The following is a 12,870-nucleotide window of genomic DNA, read 5'->3' as shown; positions in this document are numbered from 1 at the left end:
GGCATTAAAAATAAATAAATTTTTTTAGATGGTATTTATTAGACTTGGGCACCAGGGGGCTCTTCGTCTTCGTGCTCGTCTTCTGCAAAAAAAAATTATTCGTATTCCACGAATATTCGCCTGTTCCTGTCTTCTCTTCGGGCGAATATTCGTGGACATTCTTCGTGTTCGTTTTTTCTTCGTTTTTTCCGGTTAAGGGGTTAATACGGGGTTAACGCGTACCACAGCAGCTCTGGCGCCAGGAGTTTAAATGCCCGTATGAGCAACTCTATTGGTCGCCAGCAGGGGAGCAATGAGCACACTACCATATATGGCTAATATATCTTCGGGCAGAATGCTGCCATCTATTGGTAAAATGGGGGTACATTGCGTAGCATAATAACTTTGGATTGTTCCATATGCTTGAGATCCAAAGTTATTATGCTACTCAATGTTTCTTACCAATAGATGGCAGCATTCTGCCCGAAGACATATTAGCCATATGTGGTAGTGTGCTCATTTGCATTTATTCAAATAAAATATATTCCCATGATCCTTTTGTCTAACAGTTTAATACAAAACCCCCCCAAAAATAAATAGAAAAAAAAAGTTTGCAAGTTCGACAGAATTAATGTCCGCGAGTGTGGACAGTTAACTGTTGCAGTGAGGAGACCAGCGGTGTCCCCTCTTTGTCAGCTAAATATCCATATCAGCGACTTTGTTGGTCGCTGGTACGGACATTTAACTGTTGCAGCAGGGTCCCAGGTTGTTTTATTTATATATTTCTGTAACCAGTGGTAAGGGGCCGTGCAAGTGACCTTATTGGTTGATGCCAGAGGAGGTCCCTGCAGGTGACCAATAGGCTCACTCGCACTGCCCTGTAGCCCCTGACGGTGAACCTGTGGATTTCCGCTTCCGTCAACTCCTGCGATGCCGTGAAAATAAGATAGGCTAGATGGGGAAAGGACCGGAGAGATTAGTAGACGAAGACGATCACGAAAGATTCTTCGTGTGTGTGTCTTCGTCTACGTTTTACCACCACTCTCTCCCCTTCTTCGCGTCTTCGGAAAGAACACGAAAACGCACTCTTCATGTTCGTTTTCATGTTCACCCGAAGACGAATGCACAAGTCTAGTATTTTTTTAAATGTAAATAATATATATATAAAAAAGAGAGTCTGTAGAATGTGGATGTCATGGACTCATGGTATGACTTGACATTTCTAATAAATAGACGAAAAACGCTGGCAAAAAGAAATCACTTTTCCATACCTTTTTTTTCATACTTTCAATTGAAAATGATTTGTAAATAAAGACCTGCCTTTAGTTGCACATCCTTAAATGACAAAACTCACAGGGGCATTTGAGGCCTTAAGATTAAATTGTATGCATGTCAGGTGAGGGCACTGACCCCAAACCTTCTTCTCATCCTCCTCCCATTCACAGTGGCATTAGTGGATTACAATATGAAACAAGTCCCTTGAAGGCATTTAAAAAACAACCCCTTTGGTGAGGCATCTGATGATTGATGTCATAAAAATGGAAAGAGTTACCAAAAAAGGCCAACAAAAAAAGCCCCCACAATTCTAATTCCTTACCCCGTAAATCCCACTGGTACTGTAGGGATGATGATCTAACCAGGGCTCTTTTTGTTTCAATGAGGTAGGCATCCAAAGGGCGTCACTAGTAGTAAAAAAATAGTGGTCTAGTGTTAGAGGCCTGTATTTCATTTTATTTTACTTCAATGAGCTCCCTAGAGTTTAGAAGGTGATTGTCATGTATTTGGTTTATATACCCCTGAGGTACTTTAATTAACCCCACTCCACCCCCATGCGATGGGTAGATGGGGGGTTGTCAGCCCCCCTCTTTGGTTAATAGAGATCCTGATGATCCCTGTTTTTATTTATTAACTACATTTTCATTGAATATGGCAGATGGTGTAGTTTGTGAGTTTCAGTTGAAGAGATTTTCATTGAACTCTCATGTCCTCGCCTAAAGCACACATAATATTTCAGAGGAGTTTTGGATGTGTTAGCGTGCATTGACATGATAATGAAGTTGAGTACGGCCAGTTGAATTACGTCAAAGGTTAACTGACCATTCAACTACTTAATGAGTAGACCACTCTTATAATCATGAATCATTTTCCATCAGATCCTGCCATAATTGTTAGATTTTGTTATTTGAAAAACTCTAAATCTGCTAGCCTCAATTATTGCAATGGTTAAGACTTACTGGGCTGTGTATTCCCCCAATAGCTATATTCAGAAATTCCCTGTTCTATACTGATCCCTGGTGTTTCAAACAGTGATGATGTCATGGGTTTTCACAGCATAAAGACCTCTAAAGCTGCTATTGACCGTTCATTGCTTGCTTTAATTCAACAAACATTTGCAGAGGCTGTTATTTAATCCTCCTAGATGGTGGTATAAGAAGATGGACCAAACCGGTAGGTTTATCAAGTTTCTATTATTTAAACTGGATCATAAACAGAAGAATATACTGACTAAATGAGGTCTACTTTTAACTCAGTTATTAACGACTCCTTTTGACATTTTTAGCTGTGTTATTGTAGGTCATTAGCTTTAATCCTCTGTAAATACATGTCAAATATAGCTCTGTGATGTTTCAAGGTTCCTTATCTCAGTTTCTACACAGTGATAGAGCATATATTTTACTGATGTGATGATATATATCCAAACTTCTTATTTTTATATGTATTCCTTAGGTCATTATGCATAAAAAGATACTTACCTTCACAATACTTCAACACTGGAATACTGATACAGTCTTATAGTTTCATTACAAAGCTTCTAGTAATAAATGTTTTTCTACACCCACTTGTTTCATGTTGTACATTCACTTACATTTTCATTCCTTTCAGCAAAAACCTCCGTTAAGCATTTCAATGAAAAATTAACAGAAGTACACGACCGCCGCCACTTCCCATTGTGGTCATTGTGTCTGCGTCGTTTTGAGAAGAAGCAGTAGATCCTCATGAGGTCTTTCAAAAATATCACTCATTGTCTGTAAATAAATTCATAAACTGATATTATCCATATCGTTATTACTATCAGTAGTAGTAGTTGTAGTAGTAGTAGTGGTAGTAGTAGTCATACTAATTTGCCACTTTTTTTTTCAGTGAAAGAAAGCTATGTTATCTTGAATTGCTTTTTTTTTAACTTCTTTCTTAATTAATTATTAATATTAAATAATTGTATTAGAATATTCCGTTATTTAGATAATATATTTTTGGTATCGTCCTTTATCATTGTATCCCTATGTGATCTCATGACTTTAGTTACCTAAAAGGTTATGTAAAGGATACTTTCATATGCTTTAAAATAATTTATGCAATGCAAAGAAAACTTTGTTTACCTTCAGCTTCTTGGAAGCTTTCGTTTCTGGAGCTGTTGGGCTAAGTTAGGTCTGTCTATAAAGAATGGCCACACTTTGTACTAAAGATGTCCTTTGACATTAATGTGGGTTGATTTTGTCCCTTTTACGGCTGTTGTTTTCTTTTGGCTATTTTCATCTTTGCATTCTAAAAAATCGCCGCTTGCGTAGTTCTTTCCCTTTTGGCTTAATTGTGCAAATATTAACTGAGAAGATATTTTGTTGTATTTTATCTTGGTTTTTTTAAATATGTTTGAAACAAATCAGACAAAAGTGGTGGTGATTCTGCTGTTGGGTTTTCAAACTCCACAGATTTTAAACTCTGTTCTATTTGTTCTGTTCCTTGTGCTCTACATCTTGACGTTAGTCGGGAACCTGTTGATTATTGTATTGGTGGCCAAGTTTGAAGGTCTTCAATCTCCCATGTACTTCTTCCTCACTCAGTTATCGGTGTGCGACATCCTGCTTTCAACAATCATAGTCCCCAACTTGCTTGATGTTCTAAATAATGCAGGGCGCAGAATATCGGTAACTGGCTGCATCACTCAGTTTTATTTTTATTGTGTATCTCAAGGCACGGAGTGTTTTCTTCTTACGGTGATGTCCTATGACCGGTATTTAGCCATTTGCCGCCCACTGCATTATACCCTGATTATGGGTCTTAGGCTTTGTTTCCAACTCATCCTTTTCTCTTGGGTTTTATCATTTATACTAACATTTATCATTGTATCCCTTGTTTCTGCTTTACAGTTTTGTGGTCATGAAATTGACCATTACTTCTGTGACCTTGCTCCCCTTCTAGAGTTGTCTTGTACAAAGCATACTGGTGCCGAACTTGTAGGCTTTGTTATATCCATACCTTCTGTGACTGTGCCATTTTCCTTTGTTATTTTTACATATGTTTCCATATTTATCACCATTCTTAGAATCACCTCCAGCACCGGGAGGCAAAAAGCCTTCTCCACCTGCAGCTCGCACATCACTGTAGTGTGCACCTACTACGGGACTGCAATAACGGTTTACATAGCTCCTTCTCGATGGCAATCCTTCAATATCAAGAAGGTAGTATCTCTTCTGTATACAGCGCTCTGCCCGTTTGTAAACCCAATCATATACAGTCTTAGGAATCAGAACATCAAACAACATTTGAAAAGGTTTCTATCAAATAACCAAGGAAGATTTTAGAATGAAGGCGATAAAAGGAGGACATTTTCAACATTCCTATGTTTATCTCTTCTTCTCGATCTATTTATATGTCGCCTGAAACTGAGGTAAAGATAGACTTGGAAAATGTACAGAATGAGCTGATTCAAGCTGAATGAGCTACTACTACTAATTTTGAACAAGAACAACAAGAAGAAAAGAAGAATGAAGAAGTAAGGGTCTTGGTAACTTTACTAGTCTCATCCATCCCGACCACAGAGGATTTGGTCCTAAATAAAGGTTACAAACATGATTCAATTTTATAATCAGTTGTGTTATTTTTACACTACATCTGAAGCCATCAGCCAAGAACAATGGACATAGGACAGCCTATGTCTCACAACATCACATAAGTTATGTTACAATTAAGTGCTCAAATATCTTAGCATTACTTGTTAAAGTGAAATTTCAAAACAATAGTATTATTTGTGAAATTTAAGAATCATGAATTCATACTACAAATTGTTTAGCTTATTTGGAATAAAACATGTAAAAACGTCAGAAAATGTTGACAAGTACAAAAAAAAGAATTTACTGGTTATTGTGGTAGTTGACATAAATGGTGCTTACCCATTGCTCTACCCATCCTCCAAAACAATTAGAACGTTCTCCACCTACTTTCTGGTTTTCTATCTACTTCCTGTTTTTTTAATTTCAATTGCAAATTTCAAATCCTGGGTTTTTTTTTTAATTTTTCAAAGTTACAATAGATGAAAAACATTAGACATAGTTATAAAAACTAAGTCTACATTAATATAAAAATCAATATAATGGAAACGTGTGAATGTGTATCAATATAAGATGTTCAGGTCGTTATTCAAGGATATAAAAGAAGGTATTGTAACAATTTTTTTAAAATTTTATTTACAAAACATAAACAATAATGAAATTAACTTATTTTGTTTGTTTTTGTAATGTCTTAATCTTGTAATAAAAAGGGGATTGAGTTTGGATTAAGAGCAAAGTGTTAAGCAAAACACAGAATTAAATTATGGTTTAGACTAAGTCATTAGTTTAGAGAATATTTTTATTTCTTGTTCTACAAAAAGAACAGGAACAGTTTGTTAATTTGATACATCCGTTAAATGGTATCTTTCTTAGAATATATGATATTGCTAATAACTAAAAGTACAGTTAAAATGGTTTTATGTATATTGGAACAGTTATTTATTTTATCAGTTTTTGTATTATTTGTATTATAACATGGCTGGTTTCATTGTGCATTTATAACTGGCTTGTCCTCCTCTGTAATGTTGTTTGTATAAGAATCAATAAAGTTTTTTTTATCCGGGCATTTATTAGGTTTTCACCCCATTGGGGTTGAATCCCTAAAGAAAAGTTTCCAACTCACAAATTTCACCTCTCAGAGTCTTGAAAAGAGGACTTAAAAAAAACAAAAACATAAACTAAAATGCAGGACATTGGTTACTTATTGTAACTTAATAAACCCAAACTTTATTTATCTAGTTAAATATAACACTTATTCTTACAATATCATCAATACAAGAACACATTATACTATACCTTCAACATTGCCCCTATCTTCCAGAGAGATATGAGGACCATGAGCTGGTTAGGGAGATCAGACAGAGTCTTCTGACCAGCTCATACAGCTGTGAAATGCATTGAGGTCTTTGCAGTTATGGTACAGATGTCTATCAATGTTACCAAAGGTCTTCCATGGGATTCACTCAAGCTCTGCAACATGATAATAAATCATATCATAGTGCTCTGGTCCACGATCTTCCTGTAACTATGCCCTATCCAACTCTAACCATACAGCCATCAACCTCTAACCACACCCCAACAAAAGTGTTTTCTTTTGGACACTGAAAATGATCAAGGGTATATTGTGTAGTGTGATGGGAACAACCGAGTATACCCACCAACCAATCCTTCCTTCACCTCAAGGCCACCAGGAACATGAAACTTGAACCATCAGGCAAGACTAGTACTGAAAATAACGGAAAACATAGCTGTTCAGAAACCTCAGAGACACTGAATTATACAAAAGCATGACAGTACAGCACTTTACTGCCCTAACAAAGAGCAGCACTAAAGCTTACCACATTAACAAGACAAGACACACATTCAAGTAAAACAGCAACAATTTTATTGGGGAAACAATCACCACCAGCCTCTAAGAGCTGTTCAACAGACTGGCGGTGAATTATGACCAGCATGCATCACAACATATGTAAAACGCAGTATGCAGATCATATGCAATTTAGGCAACCAACACCAACTTAGACACTCCTGCCATCAGAACCAATAATATTGGTCAGACAAGCAAGAGGAAACTGGGATCTAGAATGTTCTAGTACTCTTGTTGGTGCCACCTTGTAGCTCTAATCAGGTACAGGATGACGTATGCATAAATCCAAGCAAGGAAAGCACTGTCCCCTGCTGGAAGTATGCAATTCAATCTAGGGGTCCACCATCTATAATGGGAAATACAGCCTCCAGGCACCACAAGTCATGGAGGCTTCTGTGACATTTCTTCCCCATCAAAAATTGAATAACCAGGCACCAGACGTCAAGCCGCTCTGTGCCTGCGTAAGTCAATCAGATGTCCACATAGGTCCTGGACTTGTCCTGCTGCTGGCAACAAATGTCAGCCTCTCCCTGGTGTTGTAACTGTTGCTGAGGAGGGAGGTCAGGATCCTCCGGTCCCGGAATGGGGTTCTGCCGCTGGGGAGCTGTCCCACCTCCTTGCTGCTGCCGGGGAGAAGGGGCAGCTGCTGTATCTCCCTGAATCCCTGCAGCTTTGGCAGGTGCTGGACAGAGGCCAGCGATGCTCTGCCCTGTTGCCAGCGCTTCAACTGGGGCTAGGGAATCTTCTGGGTTGGCCTGCCGCTGGGGAGGGAGGACAGGTTCATCCGCTCCTGGACTTGTGAGCTGCCGCATTTCCCTGGATCCCTGTAGCTCTGCAGGTGTCGGACAGAGGCCAACGGTGCTCTGCCCTGTTGCCAGCACTTGAGCTGGGACTAAGGGATCTGGGCAGGCTGCCCAGCATTCCAAGAACCCAGGTGAGGAGAATGCAGTCTTATCCACCACTGCTGGGTTAAAAATCTAATAAATGCCCAGTCTGTGGGTCCGGTATTAGATCCTGGCTAGCTACCCAGTATCCCTGTGATCCAGAGGTGGAAATCGCAGTCCCATCCACTTCTTCTGGGTCAACTTCCTCAGACGAATAATTGATAAAATCCATGAAATCCATGGTCACTGGGGCATACTGTTGAACACGGTCGAACAGTTCCCATTCCTGCACAACTAAAAAATCTAGATCATCTCCCAGTCCAAGTGCAGCGGGGAAGTTCAACTCTTTGAAATCCTGGATGTCTTTAATCCGCCATTTCATTGTACTGCCAATGTCCGGATCCTTCTGGAGACTGTCCCATATTAATCCTGGGCTGCCAAAGTCATAGCCCTCTGTGGGCTCTGTACCCTCCAGCCACAAACACACCTGGGCTGCATACCATCTTAACGCCCTGTATCCGTCATCCAACATCATCTCTGTTTGGACCAGCCCATCTAACTCAGACACCCATTCCTCCTTGGGCTGCTCTCCCAGAAAAATCATTCATGTGTTGAGCTGGAACCAGTACATGTCCTCACTGGTTGGGAGGCACTTAACCTGGCAGTCCTGTTCCCATTGAAGAGCCTCCAACCAGAGATGCTGACGGATATGATCCCTCCACAGCAGCTCATCCTCTGCCGATACAGGTCCATTGGGTCAGGCCTATGCCTCCTGCATACACCATCCAAACTCCACCTCCAGAGCTGAGGGTCCTGGCATCGCTCCTTTTCTGCCCGCAGGGTGATCAACCATGGTGGTGGTTTGGACCTCCCACTCGGAAGGAAGCCTTCCACCACTGACACTGATGTGACAGGAATGACCTGTACCCCGATTGAGTACAACCACCAGAAAATCTTCCTCCCCCCCACAGCCACCTGGAACATGAAACTTTAACCACCAGGTAGGATTAGAGTCAGAACAGGAATCATAAGTCTTTCGGAACCCCATCAGCACTTTAGACGCACAACAATACAGCGCTTGACCACCGAGACAAGGACAGCACCAAATACAACTTTATTAGGGAAACAATCACCATCAGCCTCCAAGAGCCTTTCAATAGACTGGCGGTGAGTTATGACCAGCATGCATCACAACATATGTAAAACACAATATGCAGATCATATGTTTATTATGTAACCAACACCTATTTACACAATCCTGCCATCAGAACCAATAATATTGGTCAGACAGGCAGGAGGAAGGGGAAAACTAGGATCTAGAGCTCTCTGGCTCTGGCCCGTACCCGTACCCAGGTACAGGGTGACTTACACATAAATCCAAGCAAAGGGACCAGATATTGCAATAAGTTTCCACTGGTGCTTGCTAGAAGTATGTAATGCAGTTCAGGGGTTCACTGTCTGTAACAGGAAATATAGCCTCCAGGTGCCCCCTACTTTGGCTCTTTAAGGGACCCGCAACCGATTTTGGTGGGATGAACCCTAAGTATTCTGGGATACTGATTTAAGTCTATAACATCCCTAGCTGGCTACTCAGTTGTCTTTAGAGCTTGCCTGTTAAGTGTGTTCATCCCTACCCTGATTCCTGCACCAGTCCCTTTCTCCTGTACCATGACCTGTTAACCTGTTACGGACCTTGGCTCGTGCTACGACCACATTTCTGTCTCCTGGACCTGTTACCCCTTTTACTGCCCTCGGTTTGTGCTACATCTCTGTCTCCTGGACCTGTTAACCCTTTACCCACCTTGGCTTGTGCTACGACCACATTTCTCTCTCCTCGACCTGTTACCTCGTTACCGACATTGGCTTGTGCTATGAACACGTTTTTGTTTTGTGGAACTGTTAACCTGTTACTGACCTCGGCCTGTTGCGGTTCCTGACTTTGCCTGCTCTGCAGCTCCCAGAGTTTTCCTCCTGGTCTGGTGTCCATTCTGCCTCGAGGTTCTTACTCCTTTGCCTCAGGTAGGCCCCATTTGCCTCTGGTCTGGTCGACAATATATATGCCCTCACACAATAAGCAGTGTCTCTAAAATCCCCCGTCATCAAATTTGGATTTTGCGTTTCTGCTAAACCTCTTTAGGTATACAAATGTTTCTACCACATCTCTCCTATGAAAAGTCTATTTCCCTGTTTATCTAGTTGATAATAAATGTTGGACAATACATATAAAAAATAAAGCACTATCTGTTCTTGAAAAGAAACATATATAGTTTGTGTGGTTACGCAATTCACATGAAAAGAGTCATGGATGAACCAACATATAGTAAAAACCCTTGGTCATGAAGGGTTAAACCTCACATAAATCAAAATAAACTTTTGGAAAAAAAGATTGTAGGGATGTACTTTTTGTATTGATGCACAAAGGTCCCAATCCTCTGAAGATCATCCAGTCCCTGGAGTTCCAGTCCATACGTCTCATCTCTGTTCTAGAAAAGGTATAAGAACCTAAGACAGGAGCAGACATTTTGTGTTAAGGTCCTTTGTGTAGAAGACAAGCAAGATCGTCAAGGATTTCTCAACATCACCAATCTGGATTTGCATTCATATGACCAGACAACAAAACTTGAATCAAAGCAATAGTAATGTCTTCTCGTATAGACATATATATATATGTTAATGCATCTATCAGATAAGAGGTAAATGAATCTGTATTATTATTATTATTATTATTATTATATTTATTATATTATTATTATTATTAAATGAAAACTCTTAGTTTCTGACTAATATCTCATATACATTTTCTCTTGATTAAAATTGTATTTAAAATCTCAAAATGATTTTTTTGCTTTGTCTTGTAGAAAGGTTCCATTAACTATTTAATGTTACAATAATCAAAATAACTTTTCTTATGTCATTTGTAGTAGAAAGACCAAACGATGTAACATGTGAGTGCTTTTTATTTTAGCCTCTCTACTCAACAGACATAGATATACTGTACTGTATGACGAACCAACGCCAGTGAGTATATCTTACAAGAAGGACTAAAAGTTCTAACTTCTTCTTATTATATTTACAAAGGTGACAAAAATCTTTGTTTTTTTATTATTATTATTCTGAAAATGGGAATTTTGTAGATGTTAGCCATCAAATAAATGTGTATGTCCGGTGAGTGAGCTCAACTATATTTACTGTAAATAACTTAACCCCTTAAGGACAATGGGCGGTCCCTAAACCCATTGAAAACAATGCATTTTGAGCCCGTACATGTACGGGCTTTGTCATTAAGGGGTTAATTTGTTTTTAATTTTTTTATACCTTTTTGACTAATATTTTCCTTTCCTTTTTTTTTAGTGTCAGCAGATTCTGTAATGCTATTGCAATAAGGGAAGAGTGAAAGAGTGAAAACTTAACAATAATATTAAAATTAAAATATACAAAAATGACAATAATATTAACAAACATTTATTTAGATATACAGGTACAGAAGGAGAAGAGGGCCCTGATATTGAAACTAACTAACTAAAAATAAATCTAAATCTAAAATGTAATCTTATGATGCATCCAGACTTAAGAAACCCAAATGTTAGAAAGACGATCATAGCCAAAAGACTCTAAAGATAAATTGGAATCTGGTCATCAAGCTACTACTACTAAAATACAACTTATTCTTTTTTTTATTCTGTAGGTTATGTTTGGACGGAACAAGACAAGAGTGACAGAATTCATGCTTTTGGGATTTCAGAATCCCCAGGTTTCTAATTCTGTCTTATTCGTTTTCTTCCTTGTTGTCTACATCTTAACCCTAGCTGGGAACCTTTTGATTATAATATTGGTATCGAAGTTTCAAAGTCTGAACTCTCCCATGTATTTCTTCCTTAGCCAGTTATCAATATGTGATATCCTCCATACAACTAACATAATCCCTAAAATGCTTTCGGTTATAATCAACGGAGGGAGCTCAATACTTGTTACCAGTTGCATCGCACAACTTTATTTCTACGGTGTTTCGACCGGCTCAGAATGTCTTCTTCTCACCGTGATGTCCTACGACCGGTATTTAGCCATCTGTAAGCCATTGCATTACAAATCTATCATGAGCTTTACTCTTCAACTCCATTTGGCCATTTGGTGTTGGGTTTTTCCCCTTTTGGCAATGGCATTTCTTGGCTTTCTGATATGCAATTTGCATTTTTGTGGTCCTCAAATAATTGACCATTATTTCTGTGATTTTGGCCCTCTTTTAGAGTTGTCTTGTTCGGATACAACTATTGTTGAACTCTCAGACTTTGTTATTGGGATACCGTTTACCATATTGCCTTTTTTCTTCATTTTTTTCTCATATATTTTCATCTTCACCACCATTTTTGGAAAGTCCTCCACCAGTGGAAAACAGAAATTCTTCTCCACCTGTAGCTCTCATTTGACTATAGTGAGTATATACTATGGAACGCTCATAACAGTTTACATGGTCTCTTCCAAAGGACAATCATTTAATGTCAAGAAAGTTATGTCTCTTCTATGCAACTCGGGAACCCCATTTTTCAACCCAATTATATATAGTTTCAGGAATCAGGAGATAAAGTTAGCCCTGATTAAATGTGTCCGCAGTACTTAAAGAAAACCATAAAAACATGACTTAAGATATGTGGCTTTCAAATCCCATTATATGTAATTATTGCAACACGCATTTTTATTTTGTGGTTTGTTCCTCGTATGTGTCCTTTACATTTTTACTTATATTCAATGAAAGTTAAGTTTAAGTAAAAAAATGAGAACCTCACACAAACATTGAAAAATACAATATGTAATACTAGACACCAAGAAAATACCCCCTGCAATTAATTGGTTGATGGCAGAGGAGCTCGCTGCCGGCGACAAATAGAGTCACTCGTACGGACCTTTAACTCTTTGAGCGCCAAGTTCCACATCAGGAGTTAAACGTCTGTACAAGTGACTCTATTGGTCGCTTGTATGGACCTTTTACTCCTGGAGAGGGGAGACCAATGGTCTCCCCAGGCCAAGTTCCGCACCAGGAGTTAAAGTACTGTACTCTATTAGTCGCTTGTACGGACCTTTAACATTTGCCGTCAGGAGTTAACCCCATATTAACCCCTTCTAAAAAAATAAAACGGCAAAAAAAAAACAAAGAAAGAAAACGAAGAACGCACACGATTATTCGCCCAAACCGAACACAGGAACGGGTGAATATTTGTGGAATACGAATATTTTTCCCCCCACGAAGACGAACGCAAAGAGTTGGCCGGCACTCATGTTTACTACGTACTATATTTATGGCCTACGCAATACTATTGTG

The 12,870-nt window shown here is 39.1% G+C and overlaps 2 protein-coding genes across 2 annotated transcripts; both read left to right on the top strand.

Moving 5' to 3' along the window:
* The first annotated feature begins 3,623 nt into the window (after positions 1–3,623).
* Positions 3,624–4,559, top strand: LOC128491657 (olfactory receptor 1013-like). The gene has a single exon (XM_053463973.1). It carries the CDS (start codon positions 3,624–3,626, stop codon positions 4,557–4,559), a length of 936 nt encoding a protein of 311 aa, XP_053319948.1.
* Positions 4,560–9,967: 5,408 nt separating this feature from the next.
* Positions 9,968–12,171, top strand: LOC128491656 (olfactory receptor 6F1-like). The gene is made up of 2 exons (XM_053463972.1): positions 9,968–10,048; positions 11,242–12,171. Exons 1-2 carry the CDS (start codon positions 9,968–9,970, stop codon positions 12,169–12,171), a joined length of 1,011 nt encoding a protein of 336 aa, XP_053319947.1.
* Positions 12,172–12,870: the final 699 nt, after the last annotated feature.

Source organism: Spea bombifrons, chromosome 4 (assembly GCF_027358695.1).
Source record: "Spea bombifrons isolate aSpeBom1 chromosome 4, aSpeBom1.2.pri, whole genome shotgun sequence".
Taxonomy (NCBI): Eukaryota; Metazoa; Chordata; class Amphibia; order Anura; family Pelobatidae; genus Spea; species Spea bombifrons.
Note: the sequence above shows the minus strand (reverse complement) of the source record. Positions and strands in the feature narration are given on the sequence as shown.